This window comes from Abramis brama, assembly GCF_963993115.1.
Source record: "Abramis brama genome assembly, chromosome: 7".
Lineage (NCBI taxonomy): Eukaryota > Metazoa > Chordata > Actinopteri > Cypriniformes > Leuciscidae > Abramis > Abramis brama.
This window is the reverse complement of record NC_139969.1, coordinates 4981212-5002697: the sequence shown is the minus strand read 5'-3', so window position 1 is coordinate 5002697 and position 21486 is coordinate 4981212. Positions and strand designations below refer to the sequence as shown.

Below are 21486 nucleotides of genomic sequence, written 5' to 3'. Positions count from 1 at the left end.
TTTTGACAGTAGAACTTTTCACTCATCCTGCTGCTAGCAAGTTTAAAATTGAAAAATCACCTCTGACATGTGGACTATTTTTGGCAGTACTTTTAAAGGTGAGTTAGTTTTGTCAACATTTTATATCATCTAACACGTTACTTAACAGAATTATGTAAATTGATGCAAAACAGAAACATCTTATAATGGTCAAATAATTTTTTTAAAACATGCTTGACCATACGGTTGAGTTGGCACTCCATGGTAAACCTTGGCATGGAATGACAGCTCAACCGCATGGTAACAGTTTGGTGAAGTTATGCTAATTTTATTAAAATGCACTATTTTCCATGGAATAAAAACACTGCTGTTCATGCATTGTTATCAATATGTTACAGTTATAGTGTTATTATACTTAAATGGTTTAATATGTATGATTTTTGTAACATGCTGACATTTATATGTAATGGTGCATCATTTCCTTATTCCCGCCTTGTATTTCTGTGTTTTAGAAGCAAAAGATGGATGCTAAATCAGTTTATGGTTCAAGGCCACGGAATTTTCTGGCCCTTGTACCAGAAGATCCTCAAGACTCTGAGGCTGATCTGAGTGATGATGATGATGACATAATAGGGGATCCTGATTATCTGCCCAAACAAGCAGAAATGATTAGGGATCTTTCCACTGAATCGGATGAGGAGGAGATGCCCTCAACAAGCACATCTGCTAAGAGGAAGATAAAAGGGAAAAACACCCTAAAAACAGCCATGGAAGAGCTGGATGTGGCTCCTATGTCACCCCCAGTCACAAAGAAGAAGAAAATGGCTGAAAAGAAAGATAAAGAAGCCAGGAGAATCTGGAAGCATGTAGATATTGAGGAATTCCAGGTTCCTGATTAGTTTTGCACCCCCTGATGCTGTTCCAGTACTTCAAAAGGCTCTTCACTGATGAGATGATTCAACATATTGCTCATCAAACCAATCTCTACTCTGCCCAGGAGTTGGGGGATCCGATCAAGACTAACCCTGGTGAGATTGAAGATTTCCTTGCTATGCTACTTTTGATGGGTGTTTTCGACTTCCCGGCCATGGAGGTCTACTGACACCCTGCATCACGCTTCAGAGTGATTGCTGATATCATGCCGCAGAGGAGATTCAAGCAGTTACATCGCTACATTCACTTCAATGATAAACAGCAGTGTGATGGCAGTGATCAGCAGTGTGTCCACATTCTTCAATGTTGATCTAAGTGAGGAAGAGCAGGAGCTACTTCTAGGGAGCAAAGTGGTGACAACATTATGCAAAACCATAACACAGCCACGGCTTTCAGTTGTCTTCTTTGACAATTACTTCACTAGTTTCGACCTGATCCTGAGCCTGCACGCAAATCTGGGCATCAAGTGCATCGGCACAGCCCGATCAAACCACATCGGTGGAGCTGATTCACATTTGGAAGAAATATGCATTTTAAATGTATATAGTCTCTGTCTACCAACAATATGAGCAACAATTTTGATGATGTCATTCTGCACTTTAGCTTCTCCTCAGATTTTCTGTCCAATCAAATGCTCTCTAGAATCTGAAGAGTCCCGCCCCCTACATCTTAAAAGACAATGAAGCTGTGGCTGAAATCGGCCACTTGTTCACACATTTACTATGTTCTATATGGCGAATGACATATAGTGCACTATAGGGGCTAGGGAGCGATTTAAACTGTTTAAACATGCTTTCCATTGGGGTAAATGAAGTCTGGTTTCAATCACGTCAATTTCACGTGAACCTTTACAGCAGGAACAGTCTGTTCTGGTGTTGTGCTGAAATTTTTCTCCCCTTGAAAGTTCGACCTCTGATTGGTCTGATTCATCAAAAGAATAGACTGTTGATTTTACAGTAAACTTATAAAGTTTTTATTTGCATATTTTTGAGATATAAAAAATTTTCATATGCAATATTTTTAATTTAGCTTTGATGTTTCTGAATTAAAACCCAAATCTCTTTTATCTGTATGTTGTTGGTTAGTTAACATGATGACAGATACAAATACTGTCACTGGCAACCACTAAAATTAAATTACTGTCTGTGATGTGTCTGATATCATATTGATACAAAAGATGATGACTAAATTGAGAGAGAGAAAAAAGAACATATATTTGTTATTTTTGTAGTTTTATTTGGTATGTTCCTCGTTAGTAGGCTAAGTCGCTTTTGGTAAAAGAAAAAATACATTTGAAGAAAAATGGTGAGAAAAAAATACATTGCAGACAAGGTTAACAGGCATTTAGCAAATGTAGGTTCTACACACAGATCTTTAATCTGCTGACTGAGTGTTAAGCAAAAGCAGAATCAGCAGTTTTCTGATAATCTGATCTTTCTGGTCAATGTGGAGAAAACTCTAGTTCTGTGAAAGACAGAAACGCCATCTGAAAGATAAAAGACAATAGCACACTATCAGATATTAACTAAACATTTATCTCTAGATTATTTATAATTTAGACACATTAAAGAAAATATTTTGTTAGAATAAAGACTTGAATAACTGTTTATAGCATTAAAGACACAATGTTTTGATGTTGCTAAAGAATTAATCACAATAATGAGAATTTGTTAAGACTTACTTGTCCTTCTCAGTGCCGATGTCTGTGGTCACACTTACTGTCAAAATAACCAAATAACAATTATTGATTGAGTTTTACCCTTTCAGTTTTTATATAAACTGTTAAATATGTTTTACCTGGTTCTGCCTCGATTACAGTGAGTTGAACAGGATTCAGTGCCTCTCCAGCAGAGCAGAAGTACCATCCAGAATCACTGAGTCTCAGTCCAGTCATCAACACAGTGAAGGAGCTTCTCCCATCATCACTGATCTGGACTGATGGATTCTGGGATGTGTCAGTCCTCTTCTCAGTGTAACAGCTCTGATCTTTATATCTGCACCACTGTTTGAGTTTATTCTGATATCCAGAAGTGTAGAAACACTGGACACTGACATTATCACCTTCATGTCCAGATACACTGCTGTTCATCACAGACACATCAGGAGCTGAACACACAGACACAAGACATTTGAGATAATAACATATGTGTGTGAAGTCAGAGAATTAGGCATTGGAATGTGATTAAAATAATTACAAAATCTCATACCAGACTGAACCTGGAGATAAAGCTCATATGTGACAGTCGGTTTTCCATCAGTCTCCACAACACAATAATAACGCCCATCATGTTTTGAGCTCTGCAGGTTTCTCATAGTCACAGTAAAGAGACTCTGATCAGGATGATCGATTACAGACAGATTCTCCTCTGTTGTGTTTGTGTATATATAAGTTTGATCATTTTCTGATAACCAGTATTTCTTCTGCGGTGGGTTTTTCTCATCATAATGACATGGGATGGTGACAGATCCTCCAGGCTTAACAGTTATGGTGTGATTTGACCCACCGCTGAAGCATTCAACACCTAAACAAACAACACACGCTGTTATTATGTCCAGGTCCAGGATTAACAGTATAAAGAATTTAATCATTTGTTCTATCTTCACATAAAAAACACATTAAAAGCAACATGAACAGCTGAGCATACAATGTGTCATTACAAAATCATAAACAGGATATATTAGAAACAAAAACAGCACAACATAAAATATTCACCTTGTAAAAGTTTATACGATGAAATACCGTTCCAAATTATTTTACATCCTATCAGGACATATAAATAATCCCGCGGTATCTAAAGAGCCTAACCTTTAGTCGTACTTTTAAGAGTTAGGTGATCAGTCTCTACAAATTCGTATTTTATTATAAAGATAATAAGGATTATAAATATAATAAATGTCCCCTTCGTAGTATAAGTCTACCTGTTTAGGTACTCTTCAACCGTGTTTGCTATACAACAATAACCCTGTTATAAGTTGTTTCTTTAGCCAGGCGTGTCAATCAATCAAACAGTGCATACTGATTATTCACATATCAGAATTCATGCTCACCCTCTGTAGTTTTCCCCCGGTTCGGATCGTCCTGATCCAGGAAAGAAAAGGTGAAGCGTACTCAAAAATTCCAAGTTCCAGTCAGATGATTTTGAATAAATGTTTAACAATATTTATTAAAAGAATCAAAAATGAAAAGAATACTTGTTACAGAATATAATAGAGTACTTAGACTAACAGAGTAATATTAGCTATGCTTAAACAGCTTCTTGCATTCAGGAACTGCTGGGGTCCTGAATTGGAGATTGCAAGGATGAGCCCTTATCCGTCTCCAGTTCCTTTCTTTTATAATCCAGATTCGAATACCTTTCGTCATATTTACTGTAAGGCAAATCACATGTGCAGATGCTGATCCCAGCAAATGTCTTAACACTCTTATCCGTAGTTGCTTGACTGTCCAGTCGACGGAAATCCCCCCAGAAGATACAATAGCTTCTCTGTATGTGTGGACAAAGACCCATGTCACTGCTCTCTCATGTGACTTTGAGAGTAGCAGCGATGGACAGAAAAACTTTTCATACAAAGCAATTATCATTGAACAGTCATGTGTTCTAAAAGACCAAGAATTGCATCTGCAGCAGTATTGGGTACAGGCTTCTTATTATGGCCCTTTCTGCGTTGTCGGCGAGTTTGAGGTATGGGTGAAGTGAATGAAATGCCGCTCTCAGGTGGATCCTCGTGACTTGACATCACACCCCCTTTCGGCATTAAATGAGCTTCTTTAATTCTTCTAAACTTGTTCAATCTAGCTCTAGGTTTTCTTGGTTTCAGTTTATCTACAAAATCTCTTACACCAAATCTATCCATTTTGCTCACAAAATCAGTACAGTAGATACTTGGGGTAATGCCGTCAAATTCTATCTCGTACAGTCTATGACTAATCCCATCATTTTTACATATCATCACTTTTAATGAGTTGGCTTGATCCTGGCTCATCCCAACTTGATGACACCAGGTTCTCAGACTCTGGATAACCTTCTGCCTGTACCACGGTTTGAGTGCTGGCTTCCACTGAAACTCGTGTTTGTTCCGCCAGACTTTCAGCAGTCTGTCCAAGTTCACTTGGTTGACTGCGAAGATGAGTCCTCTTTCGGCCACATCCAGAGTCAACGGTACCATTGTCCAGACTCCAGGGGCCTTTGATATGAGGACTCTCTGCGGGGACATAAACACAGCTATAATTGAATTTTTGTCTAGCACTTCCGGGTTGGCTAGGATTATCCAGAACCCAATGCCTGTAAACCATTCCTATTATTTCTTTTAAACCTCCATTTTTCTTTTTCTTTAGATACACCCGTGGTTCCAGGTGATATCTGGTAGCTGCATAATTATTTCTGTAGCCAGCCTGTACGGTTAGAATTTCACTGACCTTACAGCATTTAAATTTCATTGCCATGCACCATTCTATATAAATCTTTGACACCCAAGGACCACTACGGTCCATTCTTTTTCCTCGTTGAGTCACAGTCACTTGTACAATTTCATCCATCTTTACATTTTGTATTACAGTACAATTTGAACAGAGGTCTTGCCGCTGATTCATCAGAAAACATCTTATTCTTAAACCTCCTGGAAGCTTTCCACATATAACACAGTTCGTCTGTTTTTTAACTACATTTCTTGGTCCACAAATTTCATTTGAGATGCAGTCTATGTATCGTTTCCTTTGCCATCCAGAAGCTGATGCATCCTATTGGTAGGTTATAAAAGGGTTTGTCAGCTCAATATTGAAACAACATTCTTTACCAGCTTTTATCAGTTTTGTTACATAAAACCAATCATTACTAACTATCAATATTGCTATACCACACATCACATAATCATCATAGTACTCTGCAATCATCATTATCATAAATGCAGTTGCAACTACAGTTATTTCATAGACAGTCATTTTTGTACCTTCAATTTCTACTCTTCTTGTGGCAAGTATTATAAGATACAAAATCACCAATAGTGTAGAAGAGAGTACTATGTACTTTACAGATTGGATCTCAAGATAATACTTCAATAAATCACATGCAAAAAGTATTATATTAAGTGTTGCCAATCTGATCATGCCTCTAAGTCCAAAAATGGATTTTATCTTAGGGCTTTTCACAACTTGTCCTATTATCATGCTTGCCAGATTTAGCCTTTTCTCCAAATTAAATGAGGCTATGTTACATATTGCAATTGGAATTTGCCATAACCCTTGTAAACCCATTAACATACATATCCAATAAAGGATCAAAATTACATTGTAGATTATAATTTGAAATTTATTTACCGGCAATTCAGAACAAGTTGCAGTGGAGTTGTTTCCCCAATTTGGTTTGGTTAAAGCCATTCTTCAGGTTTCTCAAAACTTTTTAGCTGGTATACTCCGTTCAGTATGCTGGTTTTCAGGAGAATGAAGTGATTTTACGAGCCACTAACTTTTTACGATCTTTGAATTAGCCGTAGGCACTTTCTCCTTCACTCTCATTCTCGGACTCTGAAAGATCAGCTGACAGTCGAATCTTTCTATATTTGGCTTGGACAGCTAACTGTTTTAGCTTCCTACAATGTAAGCATATTTTCACTAATTTAATTAGAATACCTATTATCACAATGATTGCTATCGTGACTCCCACACAATAAAGAATAGTTTTTACTATCTCCCATGTGTCTGTCATTATACTCCATACATTTGTGGCCACTGCCTTAATTTTCCCGCCTATATCTTCGAATGCTGTTTTCACTATTCTCCCAATTAATTTAATCAAAGTTACGTCTGAAGGGCTTCTGGTTTTTGACCAGTAGTCTAAACGGTGAATCCAGTGAGCTCCAAGGCTCTCCGATTCCGTTAAATCATCGACTGGATGTAATAAGTCTTTCCACTCACTTATATATTTAATATAAGGTATAATAGCACATATTTTCCTGATTTGCGTTTCTCCTACCATTTGCTTTAGAATCAGTGGAGTAATCTTTAAGTTCTCTCCTGCCCAGAGGGCGCCTTCCATGGCTTCGTAGTTGCATGACATATAATTCCTATCAATGTTCCCCTTTGTGTTTTTAGCTGCGTAAGATTGCATTATGGGGGCACTAAAAGTTGCATGTTGCCAATTGTTAAATAGGTCCCCTCTGCATAAATATTTAGTTTCTACGCGGTCACTCCAAAATTCGATCTTTTTATTATCCATTCTTTCACCTACCATCAATACTTCTGTTCCTAAGTCGAATTCTTTAACACATTTAAGGTTATATGCTATCCTTTTTCCTTTTGAAGATTTTACAATATCAAAATTGCCTCGTCTTGTGCACGGCTCTCCATACCAATCCGTAACATTCCATCTTTTGTTGAAGTTTCCTCGAGTGGGCCTGATATATATTTTACTCTGAGTTCCCCACGAGTAACTATCTGGATCAGATACTTTTAAATAATAGCCAGTTTCCCATTGTCCTATATTTTGGGATTTATAGGAGTTTAAGATTTTGTGTGAACCTAGATATTTCATGTGTAACGGCCATACAAGGTTGCCTTCTTTTCTTCCAGTATGTACATCTTTTATATCTTGATGTCTTCCGTGGTATCTTATGTAACCATTAGGTCTTTTAGTGATGGTATAATGCTTTAACGCTTCTCCTCCCTGCAGCATGTATAACAACAATGCGCTCCTATATTGTTGCTCCATCACTTTTGTTGTTAGGTATTTTGATATTCCGGAGATAGCTATAAGTTTCTCTGGAATACCTGCATTTGGAAAATATTCTAGCGTATATGGATGTTTATAGTTTCCATTTGCTCTTTTCTTTCCTTCTAATGTGGCTTTCACAGTCCACGTAGTCCTATCTGCTTCACTACCTGTTCCTTGTGTGAAATTATAATTCTTTATTATCCATTTGTGCCATATAGTAATAGTATCTTTCTCATATTTTTCCATAAGAGTTTGATTCCATGGAGCTTCAGCTTTTATGACACAATACCAAACTTTTTTCTCCGGGTTTAATTTACGAGCACACTGCTTTTCGTGATCAACTGTTGATCTGTCTTTGTTACTTGGCCAGACCATCTTTCCCAACCAGGGACATGGTATTTTATGGCACATAGGTGTAGCTCTAGGCCTATGGTAGCAGTCTATCCACTCTGTGGTTTTTGCAGGAATTATAGGTTTGTTTTCATGGATTGAATGAATTATAGTTTTATCTTGGAATTCACTCATACGAAGCCAACGATCTATTGGTTTTGGCCCTGCGCGTTGCGCTGCAGGTTTCAGTGGACTTGATTTTGGTGACTCCCTTCCTTTGGTTTCTTCCATGTCACCTGCCACTTCAAAGTCATCTGCCACTTCTAAATCATCTGCCACTTCTAATTTATTTTGGTTCTCTTTGTCTAATACCTTTAATCTTTTTATGTTTGCTTTGGCTGTTTCACAATTCCATTCTAAAGTCGAGATTGTCTTTCCATAGGAATATGTCCACCATACTAGATCAAAGTTTTTTACACTAATGTTTCTAGCTGCACTACCATTTATTTCTTGGCCTGTTAATAACACATGTGTTTGATTTAGTAGTTGTAGTTTATTCCATTTCATTACAGTTAATCCTTTTTCAGTTGTTGGACCATAATCTGCAGCTGATTCTAAGAAACTTCCTTCACTAGTACAATTCCAGTATTCTGGATCTATGTCTACTATCCAGTTTCTTATCAGCTTAGCATTATTTTCAGGATTGTATACTATCCCTGCTAAAATCAAAGGTGAACCTTTAACCATTATTGTTTGATTATAGCAGTGTAATTTAACTATCTTTTCCATTTTAGTACAAGGATAGACAGTATAGATTTCCTCTGTTTCCTTTGTTCCGAATCCAGCCAAAATGCATACAAAAAGAATGAAAGCCATACTTATCCATGCTACCATTTCCTGAAAATGTTCAGTCTTTTCTTGATGGAGTCTTCTGTAGATGGTTTTCAGTCTTTGTCTACTCCCCCCTCTAGGCATGTTGGCCTGTGGGTGAGAGAACAAAGAATTGCCTGTCTGACCCTAGAATCGTTGTTTTAGCAGCCAGTCTCGGACCCTTTGTTTAAAAGGTTTAACGTCTGTCCTCCAATCAATATTAAAACCCTGTATGGCAAAGCCGATGCCCATGTAATTTCTGGTACAACATAGATTCACCACCAGTGTTTTAATCATAGATGCATCGTTTTCTTCATATTTAATCTTATAACAGGCTTCCCCAGTCATAATTATTTGACTTCTGGACATTCTTGTGATGTCTGTTTCTCTTACACCCAGTTCCCATGTCCTGGTCTCGTAGTTATAGTCTGTAATTAGGAAGCTCATATTTTTAAGTTCATTAACAATTAATTGTTCGGCTGAGCTGCGTTCATACTGTCCCTGTCTTTTCACAAAGATAGTTTGCTTTGGTTTATTTAGATTATGTGAGACAACTCTTTCCCACGCCTCCAAACAAGTGATTTGTCCTAGTACCTGACCTAATACAGATCCAATCTCCAGAGGATCTGTATAGGATGGGCTACCAAGCCCTGACAATTCACAGTATCGATATAGCCATGCTTGTTCATCTTCTTCCATTAATTGGATCGGATTACTAATCCATGCTGTCATAATTTTACCCTGTGACACGCATCCCATGGCTAATTTCGATTTTCTGGTTAACCAGACCTCTTTCTTACTGACAGTCTGGACCCATTGCCGCTCTTCTAGCTTTTCACATCTGTTGCACAGTTCCAGTTTATAGTCACTAAACTTACAGGAACATTTTGAGCCTAGTAAAATTAGTTTTTCTGTACACGTTTTACAGGTTCGGCAGACACAACTCGTTTGTCCTCGTTGTATTGTTTGAATGACCCATCTTTGTTTGCCTAGTCTGCAATTTCCGCATACTGAAATTTCTCCCAAGGCACAGTGGCCGATTCTACCTTCAGGATTGTACCAGGAGAAAAGGTTATGCTCTCCCTTGGTAGGGAGTGATTTTAAGCTCGCTTTGGTAGGCCGAGACTCATTCGGACCTTCCCAAAGTAATTCTGCCACGTTCGCTGCTTCACAAATACAACAGCTTGTGAATGGTATTAATTTACTATTAGTACCATCAGGGCAGTCCTCATGCCATTTTTTGACTCTTAGTAGCTCATACGCTTCATTTTGGCACCTGACCCATCCTGTTTTTGATTCAATAATGGACTCAAATACCACTTTCTTCATGATTATGCCTTAATTAAGTCTCTCAAGGACCAAATGCCGTCATTTTCTAATTGTACAGTAGTATTCGAAGTGATTTTTGTTACCGTGTCCACGGTCCCAGTTTTATGCCTAAATCTTTTACCTCTGATTTTATGCAATATAATTACTTGATCGCCTACCTTAAATGGATTGGCTTTCAAAATTTTCCTGCTCAGGTTGATCTTCACTTTTGAGTTCACTTGGTTTGATTCTGTAATTTAGAAAATGCGTACATTGGTCAATCAAAGTATCCCACTGTCCTAGTTGTTCGTTCTTCACGAAAAATTGTTTACATCTCTTAACAGCGTTCTCGGCTAGTCCATTGCTTTCCGGTCTATATTTTACACTTTTTATCAATTCGACCCCGATTTTATTACAATATTCCTCAACTTCTCGTCCTGTAAGGTTCGGAGCACCATCCCCCCTAATTCTTTTAGGTGGCCCCCGAAATCTGATCCACTCTCTTAGTGCTTGTACGACAATCGCACTAGTAGCTTGTTTGCATGGATATATTTGAAGAAAATTGGAACAATTATCTACAATCACTAAGAAGTAACAGTTTTTTAATTTCGTAGCTGGCCTAATAGGTCCTCCGAAATCCATCGATATTTCATCATTCTCTTTATCTGTTTTAATCTTTCCATACTCATTGAACCTGCAGTTCATGACCTTTCTGCATTCAGGACATTTTTTCCTTATTTCAAGATAGGTAGCTTTTAGATTCTGTATATTCAGTCCTGTGGCCTTACAATACTTTGACATATAAGCTAAGCTTGGATGCATTAAATCCATGTGTAGTTTTTCAACAATATTATTTTCACTTGTCTTAGTGATAACTTTAATAATTTTTATTGTTTGTATTGTCTTATGTCTGATATATTTGTCTACCTCAGCATTACCTTTGGCAGCTGATGTAGTCTGTACTGTGTGACTGCTTTGGTGCAACACTACCGGTTTAACATCTTCCAATAATATTGCAATTTCCTTCCACAAACTGTCCTGTTTTAATGGCTTTCCCTTTGCTGTGCAGAAGCCATTCAGTTTCCAAGTGTCTACGTGCTCAGTTAGCGCTTTGTAAACATAATCACTATCTGAGACAATAATTCCATTATTCGTGGCTGTGGCTTTCATATGCCTTAGGGCTTCTAAAACAGCTTTTACTTCTGCCAGTTGCGCTGAGTCTTCACTAGACAATTGACCCTTTCGTTTAAAAACTATTTTTCCTTTTTCTTTCCTTATGAAGCCCCACCAGACTTCTTCATTTTCTTTTGAACCATCTGTAAAATAACAAATATTAGCCCCTTTAGGGATTTCTGTTATTTTGTCTTTTTTGTTAAGTTTACTTTGTCCAAAAATTATCTGAGTATCTTGCAGCAATTTGCTCCACTTAGCCCAAGTAAATTGATGAATCTTAGGAGCTTCACTGACTAGGTTTTTGGATTCTCTCACTAGTTGTGCGATGCCTTCACCTTTCGATTCTACAATTATCTGTTGATCTAGAGCTAAGGTTTTTATCGCTATCAAACATTTAGCAATACTAGCTAAGATGTCAGTTGCTGATTTAGGTTCCTGTTTTAGCTGATTAGTAGGTTTTGGGTATGACATGAACTGTATAGGATTCTTCCTATCTTTTTCATTATACAAGACCAGTTCAATTTCATCTGCAGTATTTTCAACACTCACTACTAATCTTTGATCCGATTCTCTTCTTGCTATTTTACCTGAGGCTAATGCCAAGTCAATTAATTGTAGCCTGATATTTTCTAATTCATCGCTCCAATTAAATTCATTTCCTTTCGTGGCTCCATAAAGAGGTTTCGCCAATTTTGCATAGCCTGGTATCAGATCCCTGAGAAAATTCATGTGTCCCATGAAGCTTTGTAAATTCTTTAGGCTTTTTGGGCTGTTTTGTCTCAAATCTTCCAGTTTCTCCTTGGTGGTTTTTGAGAGTCCACGATCCATTCCTGTCATTGCAAAGCCTAAAAAATCCACTTCTTCTTTACCTATTTCGATTTTCTTGTAACTTGGCTTAAAACCCGCATTTATTAGTCTAGTAAATACTTCATCTACGATTTTCAGGTGTTCATCAGGATCGTCATTTATGATCAAAAGGTCATCTATATAAACTGTCACCGGTAAATTTGTCATTAGCGTGACCACGATAGATTGAAATGCGTTCGGGGAATTTTTATAGCCTTGGGGCAATCTTGTATAACAATACGATTTCGATCGGCAGGTAAATGCAGTTTTAGCCATGCTATTTTCAGTTAACGGAACTGTCCAGAAACCGTTTGCTAAGTCAATTTTAGTTAATATTCTACCCTTAGGTAAACCATTGGTTATATCTTTTGCATTAATTAAGTACCTCGTATCTGGTTCTGATACTTTATTCAAAGATTTGAAGTTATTAACGACCCGGTAAGTTTTATCTGGTTTAGGGACGGCTTGCAGCGGAGAATTAGTGATCGGATTTTGTATTTCTTTAATAACACCTAATTTTTCTAATTCTTTAATAGTTTCTTCAATTTCAGGTAAAGCTTTTTTATTAATAGGGTATTGACGTTGTGGTTTATGCACACCTCCCTTTATTTCATACTCATATTCTTTACCTAATAGGCCTACATCATTTTTAAATTTAGCGGCTCCACCTTTATGTTTTTCCAGGATTTCTCTCAATTTGTTTTTATCAAGTATGGTTTCCTGTACCATTCTATTAATTTCCTTTTTAAGGTCGACCATTTTCATCCATCTAACTGTTATTTCTTTATCAATTTTACCTACAATTTTAGTTGCATCTTGCAATGTCATCAGGTTTTCTGACTGATTAGGAATAATGGCTATGTCCTTCCACAAATACCAGTCTGTATCAATTGGGCCTTGAGTTTTATTAAAGCTGTATACCCTCATTATACCTTTTTGTTTTATGGCATCTTCAGGTAAGTCAGTAAGGCAGCTAATTTCGGCTCCTGTATCAAGAATGAACGTTCTACCATTGTATTCTATATAAAAGAAACCTTCATGTTCTTTAACTAATTCAGATTGGATGGTCGCTTTTCCTTTAAGGATTTCCTATTTTTGTTTTTGCTCAGACTTGTTAAGTCTCACAGATTTAGGCTTAGACTGACCAGCACTGGATGTTTTTTCTACAGTCATCTTCTGTTTAGCTCTCTGTTCTCTGATTTTGTTTTGTTGCTCAGGAGTCATTTTGTCCCATTCATCCCTAGAAACATACGTGGAGCTAGTTTGCTTACTTGCATATTTTGTCAATGGAGGTCTTTGTTCCCAATTAGGTTTTCTCTGCACTCCTCTGCTCTGAGATCTGCCTCTTCTCTGAAAGCTTGCTGGTCCAAATTGGTCCCTTTCCTCCCTGTAAGATTTCTGCTGCCCAGAAAATCTGGACCCCTGTTGACCATCACGGCCTCGAGCCTTAAGTCTCTCTGAACGTCTCAGACCTTGCTGTTTGCTATTTCCCTGGAAATTTAAATCTTGACTGCCTTTTTTCTCTGTCTCCTGTTTGGTTCTTCTATCATACCTCACAGCAAAAGTTTGTAACTCGTCCCATTTAGTCTCATAACCCCAAGATTTTAAGTTATTTAGACCTGGGAGATCTTTGTCAAACAACAACAGTTCTTCTACAGTTTCTGATGTGCTTTTTCCTTCAAGGGCCCTATTCTTGCAGAATAGCAGTAACCCTGTGCTTTTTATTTCTTTCAGCCTTTTCTCCGGGTTTTATTCTTTAAAGACCGACGAGCCCCCATGTAAAAGTTTATACGATGAAATACCGTTCCAAATTATTTTACATCCTATCAGGACATATAAATAATCCCGCGGTATCTAAAGAGCCTAACCTTTAGTCGTACTTTTAAGAGTTAGGTGATCAGTCTCTACAAATTCGTATTTTATTATAAAGATAATAAGGATTATAAATATAATAAATGTCCCCTTCGTAGTATAAGTCTACCTGTTTAGGTACTCTTCAACCGTGTTTGCTATACAACAATAACCCTGTTATAAGTTGTTTCTTTAGCCAGGCGTGTCAATCAATCAAACAGTGCATACTGATTATTCACATATCAGAATTCATGCTCACCCTCTGTAGTTTTCCCCCGGTTCGGATCGTCCTGATCCAGGAAAGAAAAGGTGAAGCGTACTCAAAAATTCCAAGTTCCAGTCAGATGATTTTGAATAAATGTTTAACAATATTTATTAAAAGAATCAAAAATGAAAAGAATACTTGTTACAGAATATAATAGAGTACTTAGACTAACAGAGTAATATTAGCTATGCTTAAACAGCTTCTTGCATTCAGGAACTGCTGGGGTCCTGAATTGGAGATTGCAAGGATGAGCCCTTATCCGTCTCCAGTTCCTTTCTTTTATAATCCAGATTCGAATACCTTTCGTCATATTTACTGTAAGGCAAATCACATGTGCAGATGCTGATCCCAGCAAATGTCTTAACACTCTTATCCGTAGTTGCTTGACTGTCCAGTCGACGGAAATCCCCCCAGAAGATACAATAGCTTCTCTGTATGTGTGGACAAAGACCCATGTCACTGCTCTCTCATGTGACTTTGAGAGTAGCAGCGATGGACAGAAAAACTTTTCATACAAAGCAATTATCATTGAACAGTCATGTGTTCTAAAAGACCAAGAATTGCATCTGCAGCAGTATTGGGTACAGGCTTCTTATTATGGCCCTTTCTGCGTTGTCGGCGAGTTTGAGGTATGGGTGAAGTGAATGAAATGCCGCTCTCAGGTGGATCCTCGTGACTTGACATCACAACCTAAAGTGAGCCAAAACCCAAATGAAATGTAGAATATTTTTGCCTTCTCGTACGCAGTCATTGCGATTGCTCCTGCTTATGTGTCCTGTATGAGGTTTTCACTGCAGTTCAGTCGTACAACTGCTCAGCTTCTGCTTTCTGCCCTCATATTATCATAGACGGAGGAGGAAATGCCCTTAAAAGTCTTGGACTACGTGGAGAAGGGGTGAACAGACTGTACATACTCATAAGTGCAATCAATATTTCTTCCATTGTTTGATGGATGTTCAGTATTAGTTATCAAAAGTATCAAAGTTTCAATTTGTGATAGTATACACCTCACGTTTCTAAGAATGAATAACACTGTTTTAACATTTAGATTGATATTAATTTCTGCATACACTAATGTAAATTAACATTAATTTATTACGAACAAAAATGAATTAACTACGAACAAATTTATATTTATAAAATAAACCTTAATAAGTAAAAAACAAACAATACATTTTTAAAAAATCACTCTTACAGTAATGCATTAACTAATTGTAATGAACTGAACGTTACTGTAAAGTGTTACCAAGCTAAAATCTTTTTGTCTTATTTTTTTTATTGGCATGCATGTCTATGTCACAGGTAATAATGCATCTTTTGCAGGTATTAAAAGTCACATAGTTTATCAACTAAAGGTCTAATTTGTGTAGTTTTGTTTATGTCTGTGCATATTAACTTTCATGATGCTACACAACCAGTTTATCTTGCAGATTTAAGACCCAAAATGAGAGATATGGGTGTAACACATGATGATCGATTAAGCAAACACAACATGAACTAATGACAATTAAATCTCCAAATACTGACATTTCATCCAGTTCTACTTATGACCATTACAGATGTAACTGACATTGGGATTTATTAGGAGAATTGACAGGAAAGAGTAAAATTTTAGCGGAAAAAAATACAGTGATTTGCAAGAGTGATTTGCAATATTTCTAAAATCATTCTGTGTGATTGGAAAATTATTTAAAAGGTTACAATAATGTTAGTACAACATTCTCTTAACCTTATTTTACTTAAAACATAATATTGAAATTGAAAATTTTAAGAATATTAACATTACGATTCATCAAATATCAATAACATAAGGACATTGAAAGAATGTTGTTCCAAGGACATTTTCTGTCAGCATTACATGCGAAAATTCATCAAGTACAAATAACGTCATATGGATGTTCTGAAAATGTTGTTCTCAAAGCGCTCTCTCACACTGTTATGAGAACATTCAAATAAAAACAATCATGAAGACGTTCCAGGAACGTCTATAGAAGTTTTTTCTCAACATCATGAGAATGCATATCAAATAATGTTAAAAGACCATTTTATCTTAACATTTACAAAATGTGAAAGTTGTGGGAACATTCTCTGTTAGTTGGGCAGATATTAAGACAGAAACATACAAATTTTGCAGTTACACTGGTTCTGCTAAATGTATCTCAAGATTAACATACAAAATTCATACTGTGTTCATTTGGAGTCCTGCAGCGAACCCAACCGTATCCCCTGTGTGTTAAATGGAAGTGCGCAGCCATTTGTAAATTGAATGTGTGAAGCTTATGGGTGTCATAGTCATTTTAGCTGTACAAAAATAGCCAATGCTGCTTTACATTGCAAACTGTTATCATATTACTTTATTATCGTAATCATAAATGCACTGATTTATAGCACAAATAGTTTTACTGTTTACTGCACTTTGTCATTATTATAGTTATTTAGCGGCTAATGAATCAGAAGTTTTGCACATTCAGAAAACAGATTATTCCACAATGCAAAATAAGGTGGAGAGCGTCAGTCTCAGAAAACTGCACACAAAAGGGCAAGACTAAAGCTGGGACTAAAGCCACATGTTTTGTTGTTGTTGTTGTTGTTGTTGTTGTTGTTTTTAGTCCACCTGAAGTCCACACCAGTGCACTAGATTAACTATATTCACAAGGTTAGTGTCACCTAGTTGGAGTCAGTAAACTAAACTGCTTTATTATTAACTTATTATAAACCTCTTTATTAATTTCTATAGTCTGTCATGCCACTATTTAATTGTTGTAGTAAATGGGGGGGGGGGGGGGGGGGCGCGCGCAATGAGGACTTGCAATGAGGACTTCCTACTGCAGAACTAAAGTCCTCTGCTAACCTTAACCTTGACAGTAACAAATACAAATCTAATGAGTTTCACAAAACCTGTTATTTATCGACAGACAAAAGTCCTTCTGGTCAATGTGGAGAATAGATCTCTAATTCTGTGACTGACAGAAACGCTCCATCACGTCCCATCTGAAAGAGAGGATATAGAAAGATATGACAGCAGCACACAGATAAACATATGAGTGCTAAACAAGACACATCATGTAGATTTAAGTCTTTTTTTTTTTTTTTGCTCATTCTGTATTTCAATCAATTTGAATAATGAAAACATGTTAATACTAACGTGCTCCTCTCGGTGTCTGTGCTTACAGTTGCTGTCAGAAATGAAAAAGTGGGAATAAAGCAAATTTGTATTAATTATTTGATGCACTTATATTACCTGGTTTTGGAAAAGGAAAGAAAAGACAACAACACATGCAAAAAAAAATAAGAAATACAAAGAATTCAACTGTTATGTAAATAAATTGGTTACACTTATTTCAATAGTCCACTTGACATTCTACTAACTATGAGTAACTTTGCAACTTGTCAACTAACACTTAGTATTAGCAGACTCTGTATGGTTGGTTATAATTAGGGTTAGGGTGAGTAGAATAAGTTGACATGTAGTTGCAAAGTTATTTATAGTCAGTAGAACTTCTGTTGGGGGAAAATAAAGTGTTCGCGGATATTAAGCAGACAGTCTACTAATACTCTAATGATGATTGCTAGTTGACATGTAGTTGCAAAGTTAGAATGTCTAAAGTGGAGTTTAGATTTTTAGGAATACATTTATAATCATATAATCAGGCCATGACAGAAAATATAAATCCTGATTAATATTTTACTTATCTAACTGGTTGCTCTCAAATATTTCTGTGGTCACAACTGCTGTCAAAGAATAAAATAATACAATTATTTATTATGAATTTATCATAACCACCAGTAAGACTCTGCATTACCTGGTTTTGGTGCAGTGACAGTGAGAACAGGAACATGTGGATCTTCAAGAGAAACATCAGGAACTGAACAAAGAAAAAGATGTAAACTTTTTTTTAGCCTTATCCCCTTAATTGTCCAGCAGGAAAAACTATAAAGATTTGATTAGTGAATGAGTTTTACCAGTGACAGTGAGTTGAACAGAAACCTGGAGATCTCCAGCAGAGCAGAAGTACCATCCAGAATCACTGAGTCTCAGTCCAGTCATCAACACAGTGAAGGAGCTTCTCCCATCATCACTGATCTGGACTGATGAATTCTGGGATGTGTCAGTCCTCTTCTCAGTGTAACAGCTCTGATCTTTATATCTGCACCACTGTTTGAGTTTATTCTGATATCCAGAAGTGTAGAAACACTGGACACTGACATTATCACCTTCATGTCCAGATACACTGCTGCTCTTCACAGACACATCAGGAGCTGAACACACAGACACAAGACATTTGAGATTTATTAGGAATCAGGATCAGAATTATTCATCTGAATGTGAAACTCATCTCATACCTGATTGAACTGTGAGATGAAGCTGCTCTTTTTCATCAAATTGAAGTTTTCCTCCAATCTCCTCAACACACCAGTAAGATCCAGTGTCTTCATGCTGCAGGTTTCTCATAGTCACAGTAAAGAAACTCTGATCTGGTTGATCGATTACAGACACTTTTCCTTTGGTTTCATTAGCATATGCCAGAATAGAGCAGTAATTATATGCTCCCGAGTAATGAAAGCACCAGTATTTCTTGTGTTCTGTGCATTTCCTGTCATAATAACATGGAATAATGACAGATCCTCCAGTCTGAACCGTTAACTTTCTGTTTACTGATCCTGTTGTGCATTCAGGACCTGCGCGAAGAAAAGATCAACTTTAATTTGACTTATTTGTCAATGTTAATGACAAAAAAATTATATTTACATGCACTTGCTATACACCATTTTTTTTAAGTATCAGTAAAAAAATTAAATAATAATAATAATAATAATAATACGAAGGCAACACAAAACATGTGCTTGGACTTTTTTTAAATCAAGATCACATCAAAATCAATATGAATGTATAAGGTAAAATGCAGTATTTGTATAACTAGTCACTATTTCTTTCAAAGGCACTTTTATCTTCACTTGGTTCATCTTAAATAGTCCAGTGGCATGACAAATTAACTTCTCTATTAATAAAAGTCTGTAATTATAAAATAAATATTGCAAAATGCTGTTTGAAATAGTTTTAGCTGGAGTGCAGCATGTCATACAGCAGAACATGCCAACTAACCGTATGAAGAAACTCAACACTTGCCTGTTATAAACCAAAGGAAAAACACAATGAACTTCTTCAAACTGACATTCCTTCTCGTAAAAAGTTGCAATGTTTCTTCTCTCTGCATCATCTTTGCGTACATCTTCTTTTCCCTTTCTTAATACCACAGAGACTGCTTATCACTCAAGAGGGTTTGCCTATATTTAAAGCTCTAGCTGTATTAGACTCTCACTTCCTGCATCCGTGCTCTGTGGTTGCTTGTATCAAAAAACTTTATTTACATTAAAATGTCATAATGCTTGATTGCAAATGTTACAAAAATCACAAATGCATCACCTGGACAAGAAGTCTAAAATTATTCTGAAAAATAATTATTTATTTTTACGTGCAATGCAGTCGACATAAAAGCGGTTCCTTCTGGTATTACTGGGTAGTGGCGATGTTTCCTTCTCTACTGTAGTTCTCATTTTACACTTACAGAACTACTGCAGTCGGTCACACCATAAATGCGTTGTTTGTGGTCAACACTTGTAAGCAAAAGACAGCAGGTGACAAACAACCTCAATTAAAGATTTTAATACAGCTTGAAACAAAATGTGAATAAAGCACTTTTTTAGTACAGAATTTAATAATGGAAAAATGCAGATAAAAAAAACATGACAAGACAAAAATAACAAGAGTGAGACACTCAGTACTTCCCCTCTTCTAAAATCATTCACAAGTGTTCCTTCACTGTGTTTAATAAACAGCGCTTAGTAAGAACACATCCATTCCACACTACACTACTCACTCATAACAAGTCTTGTACAAAAGCTGTTTTTACCATAATTACCGTAATTACTAGATGACAATCCGTGACGTTCTACTCAAAGCTGTTCTCGGACTCGGAATTATGCGTTTCTATGGCAGCGCTATCAACGCCAAAATGAATCTGCAGCAGTCAGGCGGTACAGCAGTCACATGGTACAAGTCAGAGCTTTCAGAGTTTACAAGTTGGAATCTCGTAATTACGATATTTCTGAATCCACCTTTACTTACAGACAGATAAACATGAAATATACAACATGAAAAATGCATTGAAATGAAAGATTATACTCCATTTAACTGTTAAATGTGAAATGTCAAATATAACCCCAGTTTCTCGATTCTGCAGGTCTTTCATTGACTAGAGTCTGTCACGGTTCATGAATTCACTGTTTTCTTCGTGTCTCGTGTATTTGTTGTTCTGTGTGTGTGGGTGTGTGTGAGTGGGCGTGGCTGCTCATTTCAGCTGATCAGCGCTCCACCTGATCTCATTCCCCTCACCAGCTGCTGCCAGTTCATTCATCTATATAGACTCATCGCACTCTCCTTTCTTTGTCAGATCGTTGTTTTGGTGTCTTCAGTGTGTGTCGTCGTGTGCCATTCCAGTCCTGTTCCTGTTCCTGATCGTGTTCCTGTTCGGTGTTCTCGTGGTGTTCGTCGCGTTGGATGTTCACTTCACTGGATTCACCGTCACCTGTCTTCACCATCACGCTGACCATCAAGTCCCTGCGCCACCAGCCCACCCGTGTATTTTGCCTTGTGTCTACTGACCCTCAATAAAAGAGTACTTGCATTTTTGCTTCCACTTCATGAGTTATGACAGAACGATCTGACCAAGCGATGGGAGCAGCAAGTGGATCCTCTTCTCCTCTGGATGACTTCATCAGAGCCACCATTTCTCGGATAGAGGCCCAGGAGAGGACTTCTAATGAGTCGGGTCGGGCCATTCAAGCTCTCGTGGCGCAGGTGTCCGAGCTCACCCAGCAGCTGCAACAACTACGAGCTCCCACTGCGCCACCACCCGCACCGCCCGCTCCCCCAGTACCACCACCAAGCGTCTCCCAGTCAGAACCCCGCCTACCGGTTCCTGAGTCGTATAGTGGTGAGCCGAACTTTTGCAGAGCATTTCTAACACGCTGTTCAATGCATTTTTCTCTGCAGCCCAGAACATTTGCCACCGAACAGAGCAAAGTGGCGTTCGTGCTCACACTGCTGACTGGGAGGGCAGCTCTATGGGGGACGGCGGTGTGGGAGAATCAAGATCCGTGCTGTGCCTCGTTCCAGACACTCGCCGCCGAGATGAAGATGGTGTTTGACCGCGCGGTCGCGGG

The 21486-nt window shown here is 37.5% G+C and overlaps 3 protein-coding genes across 5 annotated transcripts in view; all 3 read right to left on the bottom strand.

Annotated features, from left to right (window-relative positions):
- Positions 1–2101: 2101 nt before the first annotated feature.
- On the bottom strand, positions 2102–15074 carry LOC311086004 (polymeric immunoglobulin receptor-like). The gene is made up of 5 exons (XM_084118632.1): positions 14953–15074; positions 3120–3434; positions 2710–3018; positions 2594–2630; positions 2102–2398 (listed from the first exon to the last, which is right to left on the bottom strand). Exons 1-5 carry the CDS (start codon positions 15011–15013, stop codon positions 2371–2373), a joined length of 750 nt encoding a protein of 249 aa, XP_083974758.1. The 5' UTR covers positions 15014–15074; the 3' UTR covers positions 2102–2370.
- Positions 15075–17213: 2139 nt separating this feature from the next.
- LOC311087050 (CMRF35-like molecule 1) lies at positions 17214–18804 on the bottom strand (the record flags this gene model as incomplete). Its single annotated transcript, XM_084120301.1, has 5 exons — positions 18607–18804; positions 18226–18522; positions 18066–18128; positions 17408–17438; positions 17214–17253 (listed from the first exon to the last, which is right to left on the bottom strand). Exons 1-5 carry the CDS (start codon positions 18713–18715, stop codon positions 17214–17216), a joined length of 540 nt encoding a protein of 179 aa, XP_083976427.1. The 5' UTR covers positions 18716–18804.
- Positions 18805–18924: 120 nt separating this feature from the next.
- Positions 18925–21486, bottom strand: part of pigr (polymeric immunoglobulin receptor) — a 44088-nt gene continuing 41526 nt past the window's right edge. For 2 of the 3 annotated variants that reach the window (XM_084118619.1, XM_084118622.1), the window contains exon 9: positions 19901–20524. The gene's annotated coding sequence lies outside the window, so the exon portion shown is untranslated. Of the gene's footprint in view, positions 18943–19900; positions 20525–21486 lie in introns of those variants that run through there. The other variant, XM_084118621.1, reaches the window with a different exon arrangement.

Excerpts from the sequence above, each read along its gene's own strand:
- LOC311086004 (XM_084118632.1), bottom strand. The coding sequence starts at position 15,013 with ATGACTGCGTACGAGAAGGCAAAAATATTCTACATTTCATTTGGGTTT. Across the intron at positions 2,631-2,709 it reads TGTAATCGAGGCAGAACCAG|TAAGTGTGACCACAGACATC; the intron begins GTAAAACATATT and ends TTATTTTGACAG. Across the intron at positions 2,399-2,593 it reads ATCGGCACTGAGAAGGACAA|ATGGCGTTTCTGTCTTTCAC; the intron begins GTAAGTCTTAAC and ends TTTATCTTTCAG.